We start from the raw sequence: 16,636 nt of genomic DNA, 5'->3' as shown, positions 1-16,636 counted from the left end.
GGAAGGAACAGTAATAACACAACCATGCACATAAACACTGACAACTCGGGGGAGGGGAAGAAGGGGGGGGGAGAAAAAAAATAAAAAAACCCCCACAATTTAGAATTAATTGGAGGTTTTATTCTTCTAGATTTAACTAGATTGAGGGAAGACCTCTTGATCACTTCAGCAATGGCTAGATGCAAAGAAAGTTATAGTATAATGTATCTAATCTAAGAAGTTACTACACACTAAAGGAAGGAGTAGAAAAGGTATTGAAAAATCCCCTACAAACACTATAAATTCTCATTAAGAAAAAAAAAAAGAAAAAACATAAGCGGAGCCTTGAGAAGCACATGTAACTTCTGAAAAATGTGTTTCTAAGTTCTCTGCTTGCTTTGCTCTTGGTCAGAGCTTTTAGCGTTGTGATCTTTTCATAGCCTACAAGCAGCAACTTGAACTCCCTCAACTTCTGTGGGCTTGGTTCTGTAATTAACAGAAGATATGGACCCTCACTGAACTGACGTGCTTCAGGTTCCATAGATACAGAAGCATACTATTACTTACTTGGTGCTGCAATGACCAATCGTGAACAGAAGAGAAATACTGGAACATTAATCACAGCAGAGACACCTCACACCCTGCTCCATACTATCATGAGGAAACAAAAACCATGTTGCCTTCAATATACACTAGGAAGCAACCCACTTTATACCTCCATTTAACCAGATCTGATAGGTGTATGAAGCAACTTATCATCTGCCTGACTATAACAAATGAACATGGATGTACCAAAATTATGAATAAATAAGTTGCAACTCTCACCTCTGTCAGCTATACCTTGCATTTTTTTTAATAGGCTTTCAAAGGCTACAAATCCAGAAAGAGATAAGGTAATATTGAACCTTATTAAATTATTCCTTTCCTCCAAAGAAGGAGTGAGAGAACTTCTCTTCCTTTGGATAAGAAATGGGACTGGCTAACAATGTAATTCCTGGACAAGAAAGTTGAGCTATTCAACAGATTTGGTAGTTAAATGGAAGTGAACAGACTTTCTGCAGAAATTCCCTCTSCGTAAATATAAGTACTTTTAATGGCTGCATAACATTCTAGTGGATTTAGTCATGCTCATATAAATTTTATTACAATACTACATAACACTGCTTGATCGACATTAGCTGTTGGAACAGACAATACTACTGTTTTAAATTAAACTCTTTTTTGAGGTTCTCTTACTGAGGATATGAGAAAAATACCGCAAGAAACCAAGAGTATCCTGAAAGCAAGAATCTCCTTGCTCAGCATACTAGAAATGCATAACACTTCTTTCAATCACAACACTTTAAAAGGCAGAAATTATTCAGAAATTTGATAGCCTTCCCAATTGTGTGTGGAGGGCCACAAAGTCAAGAAAAGCAGGTGCTATTTCAAAACACAGCTGAGGTCTGCAAAKCTTTCAGGGGACTTGGATGCTCAAATCCAATTAAAATTTCAACCAAAGGCAGCTTCAAAAGCGCCACTAAGCCAGTATCTGTACAAATAAAACTTTATGTCGAGCACACAGCCCACATTCTTTTTGTAAGCATGGCTGGATTGTGTTCCAAGCTTAATTCTCAGTATGGCTGCAGGTCAGTTTTTCCTGACCGCAAAGAGCTGTCTTCAACAGTCTCACTTGTCAGCACAAATACTCATAGGCATATAAGTTAAAAATAAATAAATAAATAAATAAATAAATAAATAAATAAATATCTGCAGTAAACAAAGCCTGGTTTGGTGTTTCACACAGTACGAGGCATTCAGATGCATCATGCAACATATTTTCTTAAGTACAGTCCTACATCAGCACTTCTAGGCACATTTTCAGTTTCAATAGGGGCTCTATGTCAAGTTTCAGGAAAAAAAATATTCTTTTTCACAAATACATGCACACCTTTCCCTGATAACTTGAAATAAGCAGAGCAGATACACAATATGCTACCACAGAAGTGGTACCTTCTAGGGAAGATTTAGGATTCCAGGATCAAAGAAACCAAGTGTCTTCAGCTGCAATGTTTCACTATAAAAGCAGCATACATACAATGAGATAAAAATTTGAATTTAACAGTTAATCATTCCAGTTCTACAACTGCCTGATATCCAACTGCACTTGACTGAAAACAAGAAGCTGCCACCAGCAAAAACAGAAAACAGAAGGAGGAAACCTAGGAAACAGGAAAACAAAATTTAAGCGAGCCAATGATACCCAAAAGCAAAACTAACACACAATCTTGACAGTTTTTAGTCTGAGGTGGAGGGAAAAGTTGTATTACCTGACGACTTCCTTGCTTAGAGGAGCAGCTGCTTGTACTCCTTGAAGGAGATAACATTTTCTGGGGTGCACCAAGGCTTTTTTCTTCATTCATGATTCAAGACAATTTGTTTCACATAAACTCAATTAGACTCTGTTAAAAGGGCATTAAGAAAATGTATCGGAAGACTCCTGAGAGAAATGCAGGACTCATCCTTTACCCAATGCATGATCTGCATCTCATAGAAATTCCTGAAAGGGAAAAGAAAAACAAAAAAAAATAGATTAATCAAACCGTCTTACTGTCATCCTGCAACATGAACCAATAAGTCATAATAAAGCCCTTGATAATATAAATGGACTGCATTACTGTACACCATTAGAAATTAACTCAACAAATGCTTTAGGGTAATTTTTAAACATCATATAGGAACAACAACTACTTTGGGTTCTAAACGCATGCTTTAATCATCATTACTTATGCAGAACACAACTGAAGTACAAAATCTTTTAAACTCAGTCAAAAAATTAATAAAGATGCACAGAATATGATTAATATCTCTCTATATAGAAAGGGCTGAACTATTCTCAAAAAAAAATCAAGAAAAAGCATCTAAAAATGTCTTGCCAAAAAATATAAAACAAAAAAAATTCTTAGATACCTCTTTTCCCAGGTCCTTAATAATATAAGCAAGTACATGTGGCTTCAGGATGCAAGGGAAAAAAAAAACACACACACACACAAAAAAAACCCAAGAGATAGGCTAAAGATGATGCAGACTCACCTACCTAGAACTCTGCACAACTAATCCTACTTGGAATCAGAAATTTCTAACTGTTGTCACATCCGTTTTCTAAGTCAGTGACTGGAAGAATAACTAATAGTTTGTTTAATAACTGCAGTGGTTGCAGCATGTGCAGATAAAAGCTATGCCAGTAACTTCAAATAACGGATTTCCGGTGTGGGCAAGAGTTGCCAAGGTATTTTTTTTTTAATTTTTTTAAAAAAGTAAACAGAACATAACAAAARGGTGACGCTTTCCAAAACTCTGGGGAAGGCAGCGTGGGCCTTTGCAAGTTGTATACCACTTTAGATTTTACTGTTTTGGGCAATAAATTAGCACATGAGGAAGAGTGAAAGAACCACCAAGCGGTGGTATTTAAGAAGATAAGGAAGTTTCCACAGAGAGGAGGGAAATCCCATTTCTGAGGTAAGGTGGCATAACTTCAGAAGCTGCTTGCTTGCTCAGACTCAGTTACGTACCATACTGAGCCAGGCTCATGCAGTATTGAATAGCATTCATTTTTTCTTGAAGGGGCTCATAAACCTATTTCAAGAGAAGCAGCACTTTAAGATCCCTAGTGAAACTCTTTGGGTGTATTTTAAGAATTCAACTTTCCCTTTTTAAAAACACAAGTGCTATATTTAAGATGAAGACAACAGCATGCCACAGAAACATCTCTCCCTGCCGCTATAGTTTGCAAAACTATGCAAAACGATAGTGATGAGACAGTCCCAGTCTCCAGAAGTCATGAGAAAAAGAAAACTAAGACTATTCACTGGTGAGTCACCTGCGCAGTTATTTCCAGTAACCATCAGATACAAAGTCAACAAACACAAGTAGTCAAAAACAAAACAGCACAGTGAACTGCATCAAGCCTTGTGCACAGGTTTTACACTTAAAGTACTATTGAAATCAGGAGTAGTGCACATTCTCTTCCTATCTGGAATACAAATTTTCCACATGGCATTTCACTAAGGATTACCACTCTAGAAGGAATTGGTTTAGCTCACTTTATGCAGGTTTTAAGCTGCTCACTAAGCATGAAACATGACTTTCTTGATGAAGTTCAAGCTGCATTTAGTAGAACAGTTTAACAGTAATATCTCCATTTACAGGCAGAAGTCAAACATTCAGGACAGGAACGTAAAGATGTTTTGACAAACTTACAGTTCAGATAACCCCTTGAAAGCACCATGCAGCGAGTGTTTTACTAATGCACACTGTTTACTCAGTACCACTCTTCACTGCTCAGTGTTCAAAATGAGGAATTTATCACTTTGTCTCCAATGTTGATTATCTAGCATTTTGGCAAAGAATAGCACACTTCATGACAAAAACAGGCTGCTAATTTGCAGCTACAAACACCAAGAGTTATTGGGACCTTATGAGTAGATCCCCAGAGCATGCTGATATAAATTATACAGCCCCCCCCTTGCCCATTTCAAATGCACAACACAACAGAGGAGATGTCCTGGCAGTTTCAGATAACTGAAAAAAAGAGGTGTCACTGATTTCAGTACAAAAAGGAGCTATGTAGTCAGAAGAATATTTCTATCATCATCTTGTTCAGTATGGTGTCTAAATGAAATTAAGGTGTGGGTACAATAGCATTTCAACATAGATTGGAAATGCACTTAATTTGCAAATCTCCCTCTTAAATTACCACCTTTTGGTGTGTACTGTAGAACAGTCTTAGAAATGCAAACCAAATCCTGTCTGGATTAAATGAAACCAGCAGACACAGGTACAATGTGGATGTTGGGTCCACTGCAAAGGTCCACATGAATTGCACTGCCCTACTTGCTAACGTAGGCATGGCCCAGGTTTAGACTCATGTCACCTAACTTTGGGCACCTAACTGAGCTTTTAAGGGAACCTATAGCAACATCATTTGCCCTTCTGGAATCAGAGATGGGCACTTTCTCAGAATTCAGATGAGTACACCCAAAGTCTGAACCGTCCTCTGATATTGCAGAATTAAAGATGACAACTCAGCCATCTAATCAGAGGTGCTTAAATGAGGGGCAGGAGACAGGCAAGATAAATCCAAAAYGCAGTAGCATTTTGACAGAGTCCACCTCTGAATTAGGGCTTTTGTATCTTCCTTTTTTCTTTCAAATTAACTTTGTGAATTGAAGAAAAGGTTTTTGTTACCAGCCCTGAAAAAGACAGAATGAAACTTGTCCTCYGTTTAAAGTCTTTTCTCTTACTGTTTTATTGATGTTTCCCAGTAACAGTCTTGAGAATTCCAAATTTTAACATGAGAAAGTGTATGTAAATACTGAACATGCCTACAACCTCTGTCAAAACGGCTGCATCCTCCAGCAACCACTCTGTGCTCTTTTAAGAATTCTCTTCTTCTTGAAGTTCAGGAAGAAGAAAACATAGTTCCTTTTCAGCAATAACCAAGTTACTCTTCCAGTAAGGCATGAATACACTGATCCTGCATCCCAAATGGACCTCATGCTCTGGCTGCCAGCAGCAGCGACTGAACCTCCCTAGGGTAACTCACATTTTGTGTGTTAAGAAACAAGAGTAATTAAGGCTTTGAAGCAGGTATAAAAATCAATATTATCCTAAGCTAAAATGTCAGTAGGCTGTCGTGTTTTGAGGTCATTGTGACACAATTGCTTGTGCTTCAAAATCTTTTTGCTCCTGCCCACACCACAGGATTTACTTCCACCTTTCCCTTGAAGCACACAGTACCGGTTACCATGGTCTGTTCCAAAAAGACAAGTCAAGGGTGTGAGGATGAGGCAAATTCAAATAAATTTCGGATGAGGATCTTCACAAGTGCTAAGTATTGGCCTAATTCTTCTCTTTCTAGGCAACTGCAATAAAAGTAGGCCAAGAAAGTACTTTTACAAATGACATCTCACCAGGTGCACTTTACAGAATTAACAGTAAGAGGGTAACAGATATTATTTCTAGCTTTGGCATCCCAAACCTGTTAACAGCACTTATCTCTACTTGTCATCTGCTACTAAGAGCTTTATCTTTCTACATCAATTAAAGCAAATATAAACATATGACAGTATTTACAATAGGAAGACCAATTAAAAAAGAAAAGTAACAGTACCTCAAAACTTTAAGATAGCACTAATTTAAGGCTGTTCCTCAATATCAAAGTTCATCTCTTGYAACTCTGAAAACAATAAGCTTGCAGCAGAATTTAAGTGTTCCCACAGCTCACAAAACAAGAAAAGCAGACACTCAGAAAAATCTGGAGAACTGCAGTACACAACATTAGGGAATTATTTTTGTCAGGGATCTGGAAGAAAAATAAAGACTTAACAGCTGCTTCAGAGCTGTTTCAGCAGTGAAAGAGCACTGTAAAGAGCATTTAAGCAGCAAGACCGGAAGTGTGTATTTTATTCTGTAGCTGTAGTCAATTAAAGTCTTCTGGATAAAACAGCAACAACAGAATAGAACAGATGAAAGTCACATGGGCACAGCAAGTGCACATGCCGAGAAATGCAAATCAGATTTGCAAACCACCTCGACTTTCATTGAATTAAAAAGAAGAATCCAKGCTAAAACCTTTGCTCTCTAGCAATTATTAAAAAAACTAAGTTACATTCATTCACATCCACCTGGATCAACAAAACAGCATTATTTTCCAACTAACGCTTTCATGGCTTTCTCTATTACGTTTCAAATTGTTGGCTTTAATCTATTCAACAGTCTCATCTGGCTCAGCAAGGGAAAGAGTTATTTATAGACTACAGATAAGCCACATAAAACTGAAGATGTCTTTTCAAGAAAGAAAACTAGAGTTCCAAAATTACCATAAGATTCATGCTATTGAAGGATATAAAACAAACATTGTACTATTTCTGGGAATCTACAGGGAAAAGGGGAAATAATTTTATATAATTAAGTTATTAAAATGAATTCTGAAAGCAAAAGTTCCTAACAAGAAAGTTATCAACGGGAAATATTTCAGAAAGGACATCAAACAGATGCTGTCTCTAGATCTGTCTAGATCTGTCCAAATCACCACCTCTGTTGAGCACCTATGTTCATTATATAGGGGTACAGGTTCATGACATGGCACTGAACTAGTCTTACAACGCAAACAGTTACCTCCTTCCAGCCCACTTCTTTAAGAAGGATATTGATGTAATTAAATCATACTACTTCACTGACCCAAGAGAGGAAAAGTTCAAACAGGGAGCAATGAAGAAGGGAGCAACAAAATCAAGTCAGATGTCAAAGAAGAATATGCTTCAATGTCAGGTCTACTCAGCCGCTTCTGAAACAATGCAAGTGTCTGCTGTTTCAGTAACCCTTGGGGTGAATGATGCAGTTCCTTTCATTAGTAAGCTCTTATATAAATTTAGAAATAGGTCAATATGTATCCTGAAGTATAAGTACATATAAAAATACCATCTTTCGTCATGTCCACCATACACATTGACTCTAATATTGCATGTGACATATGATTAATTTTAAATGCGTAATCTTGACAGTTTTTTTTCACTCCTCTCAGGGAATTTATGGTAGATTACATTTGTATGAAACTTGCTGGGTATGCACATGCATATGTGTATACGTATCTAGTAATACAAAAAATCACAAGCAGTAATGGCTGTACTATAACTGTAGCAGTTAGCTCTCATAGCACACTTAACTCAACTTTATAAATAGGTCAGACAACCAGCTTGTTGCTCTTTAGCACAAGGCGCCTGAATGAGTGGGGTCTCAGAGGCCCCCTTGCCAGCTACTAGTACGATCTGCACACAGAATTCAAGTGTGAAGCCATAAACCTTGGGGCCACAGGTATCAGTTTGTAACCCACTAAGAGATGGGTCCACAGTCTCCCTATGAAGAGGATAAAGGAGAGAGAAAGTGAGAGCTACTGAGTTGTGATCAAATCCTATCCTGGGAGCACATATACTTCACACAGCAGGGCTGATCTGCCTTTACTGTGCAGGACTGTTTGCAACAGAAACAGTATATATTTAGAGAAGGACGTACAAATCACAAGAAAACTGAAGGATGATCATGCAATGGAATAGAGAGAAAAGCTTGTTATCTTCAATAGGCAAAGTCATAGGCACATGGCATCATTTCACAGTCCATACTAAAAGCTTTGGAAAGGACCACTTGGTACAGATGGTTAATAATAATGTCCCAGGGATGGTACCAGCAGAAACATTCCCATCAGGGCTTCGGCATGAGCTTGATTGCCTTTTATTCTTCTGTTATCATCTGTTACTATTTAAAGCTTTGTTTACTTCATTAAAACAAAGATATTCCATTACGCCCTAAGCTTTTYCCTTTTTAAAATAGCACTCATTATTGCTAACATGTTGCTGAAATACACTGTCTGTTTTTCTACATTCAATTTTGACAAGCACAGTGTAAATTCTGGTAGTCAGTGCCTTCTTGTGGCAGTATCTGTCTGTTTGCCAGCATGAGTAGATCAAGATTTGAAGACAGCACTGTCTGTATGTCAAGGAAAAGACTCTCTTGTCAAATTACTAAATCCAGTATAATTTTGTATCAGACTGTCTCGTTTGTGAGCTGATAAGCTGTGTAACACTGTAAGCTGCATTAAGCTACCCAGGTTGACATCAAGCACTTTATTTTATTAAAGGAACTGACATTGCTGTGGAGAAACAAAACCAAAATCAATCATATGTGGTTTTAGGCATTACAGCAAATAGGACTACTTGAAGAAGAGCTTCTGTGACCCAGGTATGATCCTTGCCACAGTCGGAAGAGAAACATCACAGGGTACATATGAACAGCTCTTTTTTCAGCTCTTACACAAAGTTAGAAAAGCTTATTAAAGAGTGGCAAGATACAACAAGCCTGTTTCATCCCCTCTGATGTGGTGTTTTAGCTTTCACACTTCAGTACCATCTACTCTTTCAAGGTTTTGAAAGAGGTACCTCTTCCTTTCAAGCTACACAAACTCTGTTGTATTTGCGTAGTGTATGNAAAAAAAAAAAAAAAAAAAAAAAAAAAAAAAAAAAAAAAGAACAAAACACACACACACACAAAACTCCCACACTTCCTCTTCTGAGTTTAATGTTTCTCCTTTATAAGAAGGCTTATTAATTCAAAATTTAAATCCCATTAACTTTAATGACTGCAATAACAACACTCAGTAATTCTTAGGACACACAAAAATTTGTGTAAACACTTCAATGTGTAACAATCACGGATTACAAAAATTTCACGTTTCTTCTAGACCAACTTACTGTATCTTTAGAGGCTTCAGCCTCTTAAGTCTATTTTAAAACACTTTTTCCAGTGTTCTTTATGACATTAATATTTATAAACAAATTGCTGCAGCTAGACATACAGCTGCCTTTGAAAGATTACGAGAAGACCAATGAAGTTTTCATACTAAGACAGCGTGAAACTTAAGAAACGCATAGTTCAGTATTCTGATCAAACAGCAGACAGCTATAAGCACAGTGCTAACTCCCTTTAACATTATCTTTGGCTCAGGGTCTCTAACTCACCTATATTGTTTCTGAATGTGCAATATATGAACAAATTTTGACACTTTAGAGAAGCGTTATAGGAAACTATTTATGAAGTATACTGAGGATAATTAGTACTACATTAAATAAGTGCTAAGTTGTTTTGTTATTAATGCAAAAAGGTAAGAGTTTGTTAACTCAGATCTTTCAATGGAAAAAAATTGGCGTATATAAAGAAAACTACATTTCTGTGTACATTTTGAGTGGTTTTTTTTTAAATAAAAATTAAAGAGGTTTACAAGACAACATATCCAAAACATCTCTTGGACATCCCCACTGCTTGTAGTTAAGGCAGATACACTGCTCTGAGATGCTCCATCTCCTCTCAAAGTCATCCAGACCAATTTCATTAAAAACCAACACAAATTTGGGGACTAATTTCAATCTTTTTGATTCCACTGCACTGGACTACAGATCTCTTAACCAAAAATAATACACAACACCAAGTGGCCTCACTGCTCTATCAAAGCATACATATCCTCAACTAACACTTGGGTTTCTGATTCAGCAGGATATCTAGAAAGAAGAAAATACAGATATTTTTCTTGGAGCTGTTAGCTCAAGCTTTGTACAGGAAACACTGGCTCAATACAGCAAATTGCAAATATTCTTGGATAGTTCACAAGGATGGATCCACATCACAAAAATCTTCTCAGATTACCTGCATCTGATTTGCTATTTTTTTCCCTTCAATAACTACCTTAAATGTATAGACACCATCAAGTAAGATCCTTTGCAGTTTCACAGCTGAATATTGCCTAGCCAGTGCTTTTTACAAGAGTGAAGCAAACTGACATCAAAACGTAACCATTCTGATCAGGGAAAATATTTAGGGTCACTCAACCACCTCTGTAATTGTCCAGAAGATCAAAAGCCAGCAAAGAGAAAGAGCTATGAATGACCTCACACCCAAGTCATTTACCTTTAAGTGTCTAACAGAAAGAAAATGCATTTAGGAAGAAATAAATAAAAAAACACCCAAAACCCAACTTGCAGATGAAGATGTGGGCTGAAACACTCTCATATCTGAAAGAATTCATTTTACTTGCAATCCTGAAAATTTGGCAGAGTGTATGAATTCCTGAAATACCACTTTTGCAAAGGCCTCCTTTACTGAAATARCAGCCACACAACTAGTAGGGAGTAAAGCAACAAGTGTCTAAACATACTTGGCTGCCTGATTAAACATAGAAGTAGTAATTCATGAAATAGTAGCTTGAAGTTTAAGTCCATAGGCTCCTGAAACCTTAATATTCTTAGTTCAAATGTTAGGGGATATCATGAGTTTCTCAGACTCCTATTTTATAATAAAACAGATTTTCAATACATCATGTAAGTAGGCACACTGATTCTACCTTTTTCTCATGATGATATACCTCCCCCTCTGCCCCACACACACTCTTACCAGAAGGACTAACAGGCAGGCAACACATTAATTCTATCCATTTTATTCTTTCGTGTGAAGTTACGGAAAATATGAGTAATACGAACTCAAACAATGTACTTCACATAGATTCCTGATGTGGCAAGAGCACCCTAAGATCCTATCATCTGCCCCTTGAGAGAGCTAGGCTATTAGTTCAATCATTCAGCACTTTTTTTTTGGGGGGGGGGGGAAGGGGAGAGAAATATGATTACTTTTCAGGTTTTTAAAGTTAAGTGCTGAAGCGACTGCCTAAAAGATGGTAGAACCTCCACCATCTATCCTGACCTTCAGAAACCTTGAAGCAACCGGCAGTGATATAATTGACCTTGCCTAGGAACAGAAGGATGGAGTAAGTTCTGTAACTTCCCTTTCCACTCCATTTTCTACAAATGTTTTCAGACAACATTTCCAATGTTTGTCTAAGTAAATTCTTAAGCAAGGTAAGTGTCCAAGTCTCTTTCTAATAGACTCACTTAAGCCTTAATGAAGGTTAAGAGAACAGAAGAGCCTAGTACCTATTTTCAGAAAAGATCTAGAGCTTAATTTTATGTTAAATATTGACTCTCACTGGAGAAACCTCCTTCTTTGCTTAGGGAAAGATATGCAATTTGAAGTAGATGCATCTTTGAAACTTGAATTTTTAAAAGGAAAGGCACACACACTGCTTCTCACAAGATGGCTAAGAATCTCATTTGGTATATAACATATTAAAATATGGGGTTTAATTCTACATCTTTTAAGTTTCTGTATGCCTTTTTTATAGAATATGCATCAAATTTATTGTGCTAGAGCACTTGCCTTAATAGCTAAGTTGCTATTTATTTCACAGTGATTTATCCTAAGTATTCCTGAAGGATCCATGGAAACAAGTAAGTGTGGAAAAATTAAGTTTAGGACTGAAAGCTGAAGTGGAAAGATAGTATTTTGAAGCCAAGCATTTTAAGAGCAGGACAAGAAGAAATAGGACATTTGAGAAGGCTCAGGCTGCAGCTTCTCAAGGACGGGCAGGACAACACCTGCAACTGTCCATTCTGCTGGGAACACAAGTCATGATCATGTATGCCAGTGACAAGAGCACTGAGAAGCACCTGTAGAGGGAGTGAACCATTCTCTTGGAAGATGCATCTGTATCACACTTAAGACTAACTTCATTCCTATTTATGACTGTAATGAACACCTTGACAAAGGGAAAGAGGAAAGAAGTTCCACAGATCAGGTTTTTCCATCCTCATGGCAGAGGATAAAAGTAAACTGAAAGAGACTTAGAAGCAGAGAGGTGCAAGATGTAGTAAAATGCTTCATAAATCAGAACGATTACATGCAGTACTTTGCCAAAAATGAAGAAAAATAATGAAACTGACGTGTATACACACACACACTGACTTAAAGATCTGTCCAGTGTTGGCATTTGAAAAAACAGCTTTCAGAGCCAAAAGCAGCACTTGAGAGAAACTGCACGGAAATCAGCTCCTTTAAGACGACTACAACAAAAAGGCAAATTAAGACAGTCATGAGACAAAGGCCAGAACAACCACCGATGAAGGGAACAGAGCTGTTTCCCACTTCTGGATTCAGTGAGGCATATGAAATGAAATGATACGAGACATGAAACATGCAGACCCATCAGGGGAAAGAATCAATCACAACAGCTGGGTTAGCAAGGCAAGATGCAGGCTAGAGATCAGGGTCTCTGACCAGGTTAACAGAGTAGCTATTACACAGGAAAATGACTATAATAAAAATCCTCTCCCCATCTCAAAAGATAGAAAAGCAAAACAAGCCGCTCAGTTCCGAAATGCTGAAGGAGTACCTGAATCCAGAGCTAGGGTTACTTTAGAGGTAACTTCATGCAGACTGAACTGGTAAGAGAACTTTTGGCCTTTTTGACCTTGACAATAGAAAGAGAAGGGAACACGAGGCCACAAAAGTGGCAACTGTGCTCAAAAATATGAAAGATCCATTTTAGGATGTGTTTTCACATCAGCTCATCCTATCAGCACATAGCTACAGTGGACCAAAATCTAAAAGCAATTTAGGAGATTAGCCAACAAGGAAAACTTCAATTAAGATTTGATGAATAATTTAACATTATTATGGGCAGCCCAGAACAAGAAAGATGTATAAAGTTTTAATGGACTAAGCTTGTTTATACAATTCAACTACAGGATAGCATCCCAATGTAAAATATGGCATTCCTCCAGCAATAAAGCTCATAGCATAAATCAGCTGAGAACTTGTGGCTTTCAGTAGTAGCTCAGTACCTCCACTGACAGGTTACAACTGAAACTCAAATTCACTTTGCAAATAGCCAAAGCATTTTAAGATACTCTTGCTCCCAAGCAATTTGTTACTATCCCTTTACTGAAAAAGTTTTTCCAAGTTAAGTGTAGAGTCAGCTGCCACAGTGGATAGTTTCACATATTTTGCTCTGCTCGCCAAAATGCAGAGACAGTAATCACCAGCTTACGGATAGCAATGAGAAAGCAAAAGTGGTATTATCTTCAACTGATTGAGGAAGATCTGAAAGAAATACTCTGTTATACATTCATGTTAGTGCCAGCTAGTGGCTATCCTGAACTGAACTAAAAACAAAAAAACTCCTACTTGATTAAATATGCTGCAGTTACACTCTTATTTTTGAGCATTTTTAGAGGTTTAAAGACTGCAGTTTTTAATTAGGATGCCTCAGCAACATGAAAGAATGAAGAATTTATAGAAAACTTGAATTGAGATCAGTGACTGTTACAACTTACGAGTTGTGCTCATTAGGAGTTATAAATCTGAGTTTTTTTTTTTTTCTACTGCAGTTCCAGTCACTGCAAGCAGGCTACAGAGATCGCAGACAACAACATGAAGGATTTTATGATTTATGTGCAGTCTAGTATCTTTTTTCCTTCATAACATTTTTGTGGTTGGTTATACTTGAACTACAACCAAACATCCATGATTTTAATTACATATTATATAAAAAATGCAAGAAACAGTTATTTACAACTGACATAAATTTCCCTTAAACTTTTTAATATTAAAGAGTGTCACCACTGTTATTCCACTCCTATCAATCTACTCTCTTCCCATCATTTTCGTGTGCTTTTTTCCAAAATGCTTCCATGTGGGACAGTCTTTTCTAGACCATCATGGCATGTAACAAATTAAACCTGTGGTTAATTATGGGTAGTGCAGCATCAGGTGTAACCTGGCATACTTGACAAGGTATTTCCCATAATTTTTCACATAATGCACTTGAATTTCTGAAAAGAATAGACAGAAAAGGTAATTTATTTGAGGAAAGAGTAAAAAGCTTTTTTTTTTTTTTTTTTTTTTTTGATAAAACTGTTAAAGTAATAAATATGTCAACAGTGGCTCCATTACCTAGGTAGACATTAATATTTTTTCCTTTTCTTTCTTTAACTATTTTCTTATTATTCATCTTCAGTGACATTTTCCAGGATTTTTATTTGCCAGCAAGCAACACTTTTAAGACAAAAAGTCTGAAGAATAAAACCTCATCCAAGTACACCATTTTAATCTGTAAAACAGTTACAAGAGAACACGTAAGGAGGAAAACACCTTTACAAAGTCTGCAACATAAAATTCTATTTTCAACATAAAATCGTATTTTCAAAGGCTGCTGAAGTGTGAAACTGCATAGAGGGTTCCTTTAGTCCTGGCCACAAATGTGTGGAGCCCCTTGGGTCGGTCAGACTCTCATTCTCAGACATGCCAATTTGCCTGACTGTTCTTCATGGGGGGGGGGGGGGGGGGAGAACAAGGTAGTCTGAACAAAATTTCAAAATTTTCACTTTCTCACTTGCAGTGTAAAGACTGCTGCAAAAATTCCTTTTGGAAAGGCTCAAAGGCTTTCCTGTGCAGAAGAAGGAGGCTATGTAGTAAATCCTTTACAGATAAAATTTCTATGAGAAGCATTTTGAGGTTGGAGATAAAAGATGTTGAAAAAGGTACCATATAATTTGACAAGAGTCCGAAAGCCTGCATACACATGGACAGAGTATTAAGGAGATCTGCAGTTCTTATTTTGACTGAAGAACCAGCCCCTCGATGTTCCTAGTTCTGACGATCTTCTGGATTAGAAAACTTGCACTGATCTGGAGAAGCATAAATAGTTCTTGTTGAAACTACTCTTTCAATCATCTCACTCTTCAAACAAAGTAAGGATGCTCGCTACAGCGATTTTACAATGCTTAATTAGAGAATGAACAGGGAAGGCAGTAATTGCTTCAAGTGATCAAACTAGAGAATAAAACAGATAGAGACAAAACAGGCATGATTTCCTGTAACACTCCAATATCATTTACATCACCTAAAGAGTTTAGAAATAGATCATTGATCATGCTGAACAGGTATCACTACTTTAAAAAGAGTGACTAAAAAGAAGTCATACAGGCTACAGCAGGAGACGCTGTTTGAGCATCTGGTGCAGTATTCTGTACCATCGTTTTAATAAATGGAATTAAAGCTTTGCCAGAATAGTAAGCCAGTTCATTTGGGAAGCCCACACACCAAAATCTAAGTAATTTATATTTCTGCCAAGTAGAAAAAAAAAGTTATTCAACAACTGGGATGAAAGAGATTCTGATCTCTCTCCTTGCATCTCTCTCCTTTTGGCACCATTATGTTTTTAAACAAAAATTTTGAAAATGAAACATGAAGTCGCATCTGAGCGGCATCCAGTGAGAACTGGCCACATCAYGCTTCCCAAAACATCCACCCTGAAATACAGTTCATTTAGACTGGCCCAAAACCATATTACCCTTCATACTTTACATTTTGCTTGCAGCATAAGTGATAGAATTTCCAGACATGCAAATTCTTGCCCATCACCAATCTATTCATAAATTCAGTATTGTCCCCAAATACCGGATGTAAAGTTGACTTTATTCTCTGTAGTGTCCAGTAACTGATTCTGAAAAACCAGTCATCTGATCTTGCTGTTTGGCCAATTCCAGCATACAGTAAAACACTGCAATGCATAGCTTTTCATTCCTTGTGCAGTCAGATCCAACTCCTTAATTTTGCCCGAGGACACAAAGAAGCTTGAATAGAGTTCACATGYATTATTGCTAGTTTGTACATTCATAGCTCCATCTCCTTTCTTCAGCTTTGCCCTTGCCCCTTCCAGAATACTCTTCTAGAACTAGGCCAAGACACGGAAGAGTGTAGGGGCTGTTGAAACCAGCAGATTTACCACCTCAGACAGCTAGTTTAAGAGGCCAGCCAACTCACCAAAGAACACAGAAACTGTCCAGCTGGGTGTTTTGAGTTAAGCACAGGAAAGTAATGCAACAAATACATTTCTTTCTATATGAATGCAATGATTCTCAGCTAATGTATCTAAATTAAGTCATGCATTAGTTAATCTGYGTATAGCAGAACAACTAACATTATGTACATAATCAACCACTGGCTTTTATACTCAGAACCAATTCTAGGGATGCTGCAGGCCTGATTTTTCCTCAGCTGAACAAGTAGTGAGCAACATCTCAGAATAATCAGCCTTCATGTCCACATGCACAAAAGCAAGATGTTTCACAGCTGGCAAATTAAGTTAACCATCAGAAAGCAAACAGCTCAAATTAGGTTGCCATTGTTTTCCAAAATCACTACARAAATAGCCTTCTATTTAATTTCCTGTGTAAGA

General features: G+C 37.3%; 1 protein-coding gene across 4 annotated transcripts in view; it reads right to left on the bottom strand.

The window, feature by feature from the left end:
• Nucleotides 1–16,636, bottom strand: part of OSBPL3 (oxysterol binding protein like 3) — a 78,976-nt gene that overhangs the window by 44,809 nt on the left and 17,531 nt on the right. For all 4 annotated transcript variants that reach the window (XM_085307578.1, XM_085307580.1, XM_085307579.1 and 1 more), the window contains exon 2: nt 2,289–2,518. In XM_085307578.1, coding sequence (XP_085163704.1) covers nt 2,289–2,381 — 93 coding nt within the window. In that variant the 5' untranslated portion in view covers nt 2,382–2,518. The remainder of the gene's footprint in view (nt 1–2,288; nt 2,519–16,636) is intronic.

Source organism: Rhea americana, unplaced genomic scaffold (assembly GCF_003343005.1).
Source record: "Rhea americana isolate MKP2758 unplaced genomic scaffold, rheAme1 scaffold_26, whole genome shotgun sequence".
NCBI classification, from domain to species: domain Eukaryota; kingdom Metazoa; phylum Chordata; class Aves; order Rheiformes; family Rheidae; genus Rhea; species Rhea americana.
The sequence above is the reverse complement of the archived record's forward strand: the minus strand, read 5'-3'. Positions and strand labels throughout refer to the sequence as shown.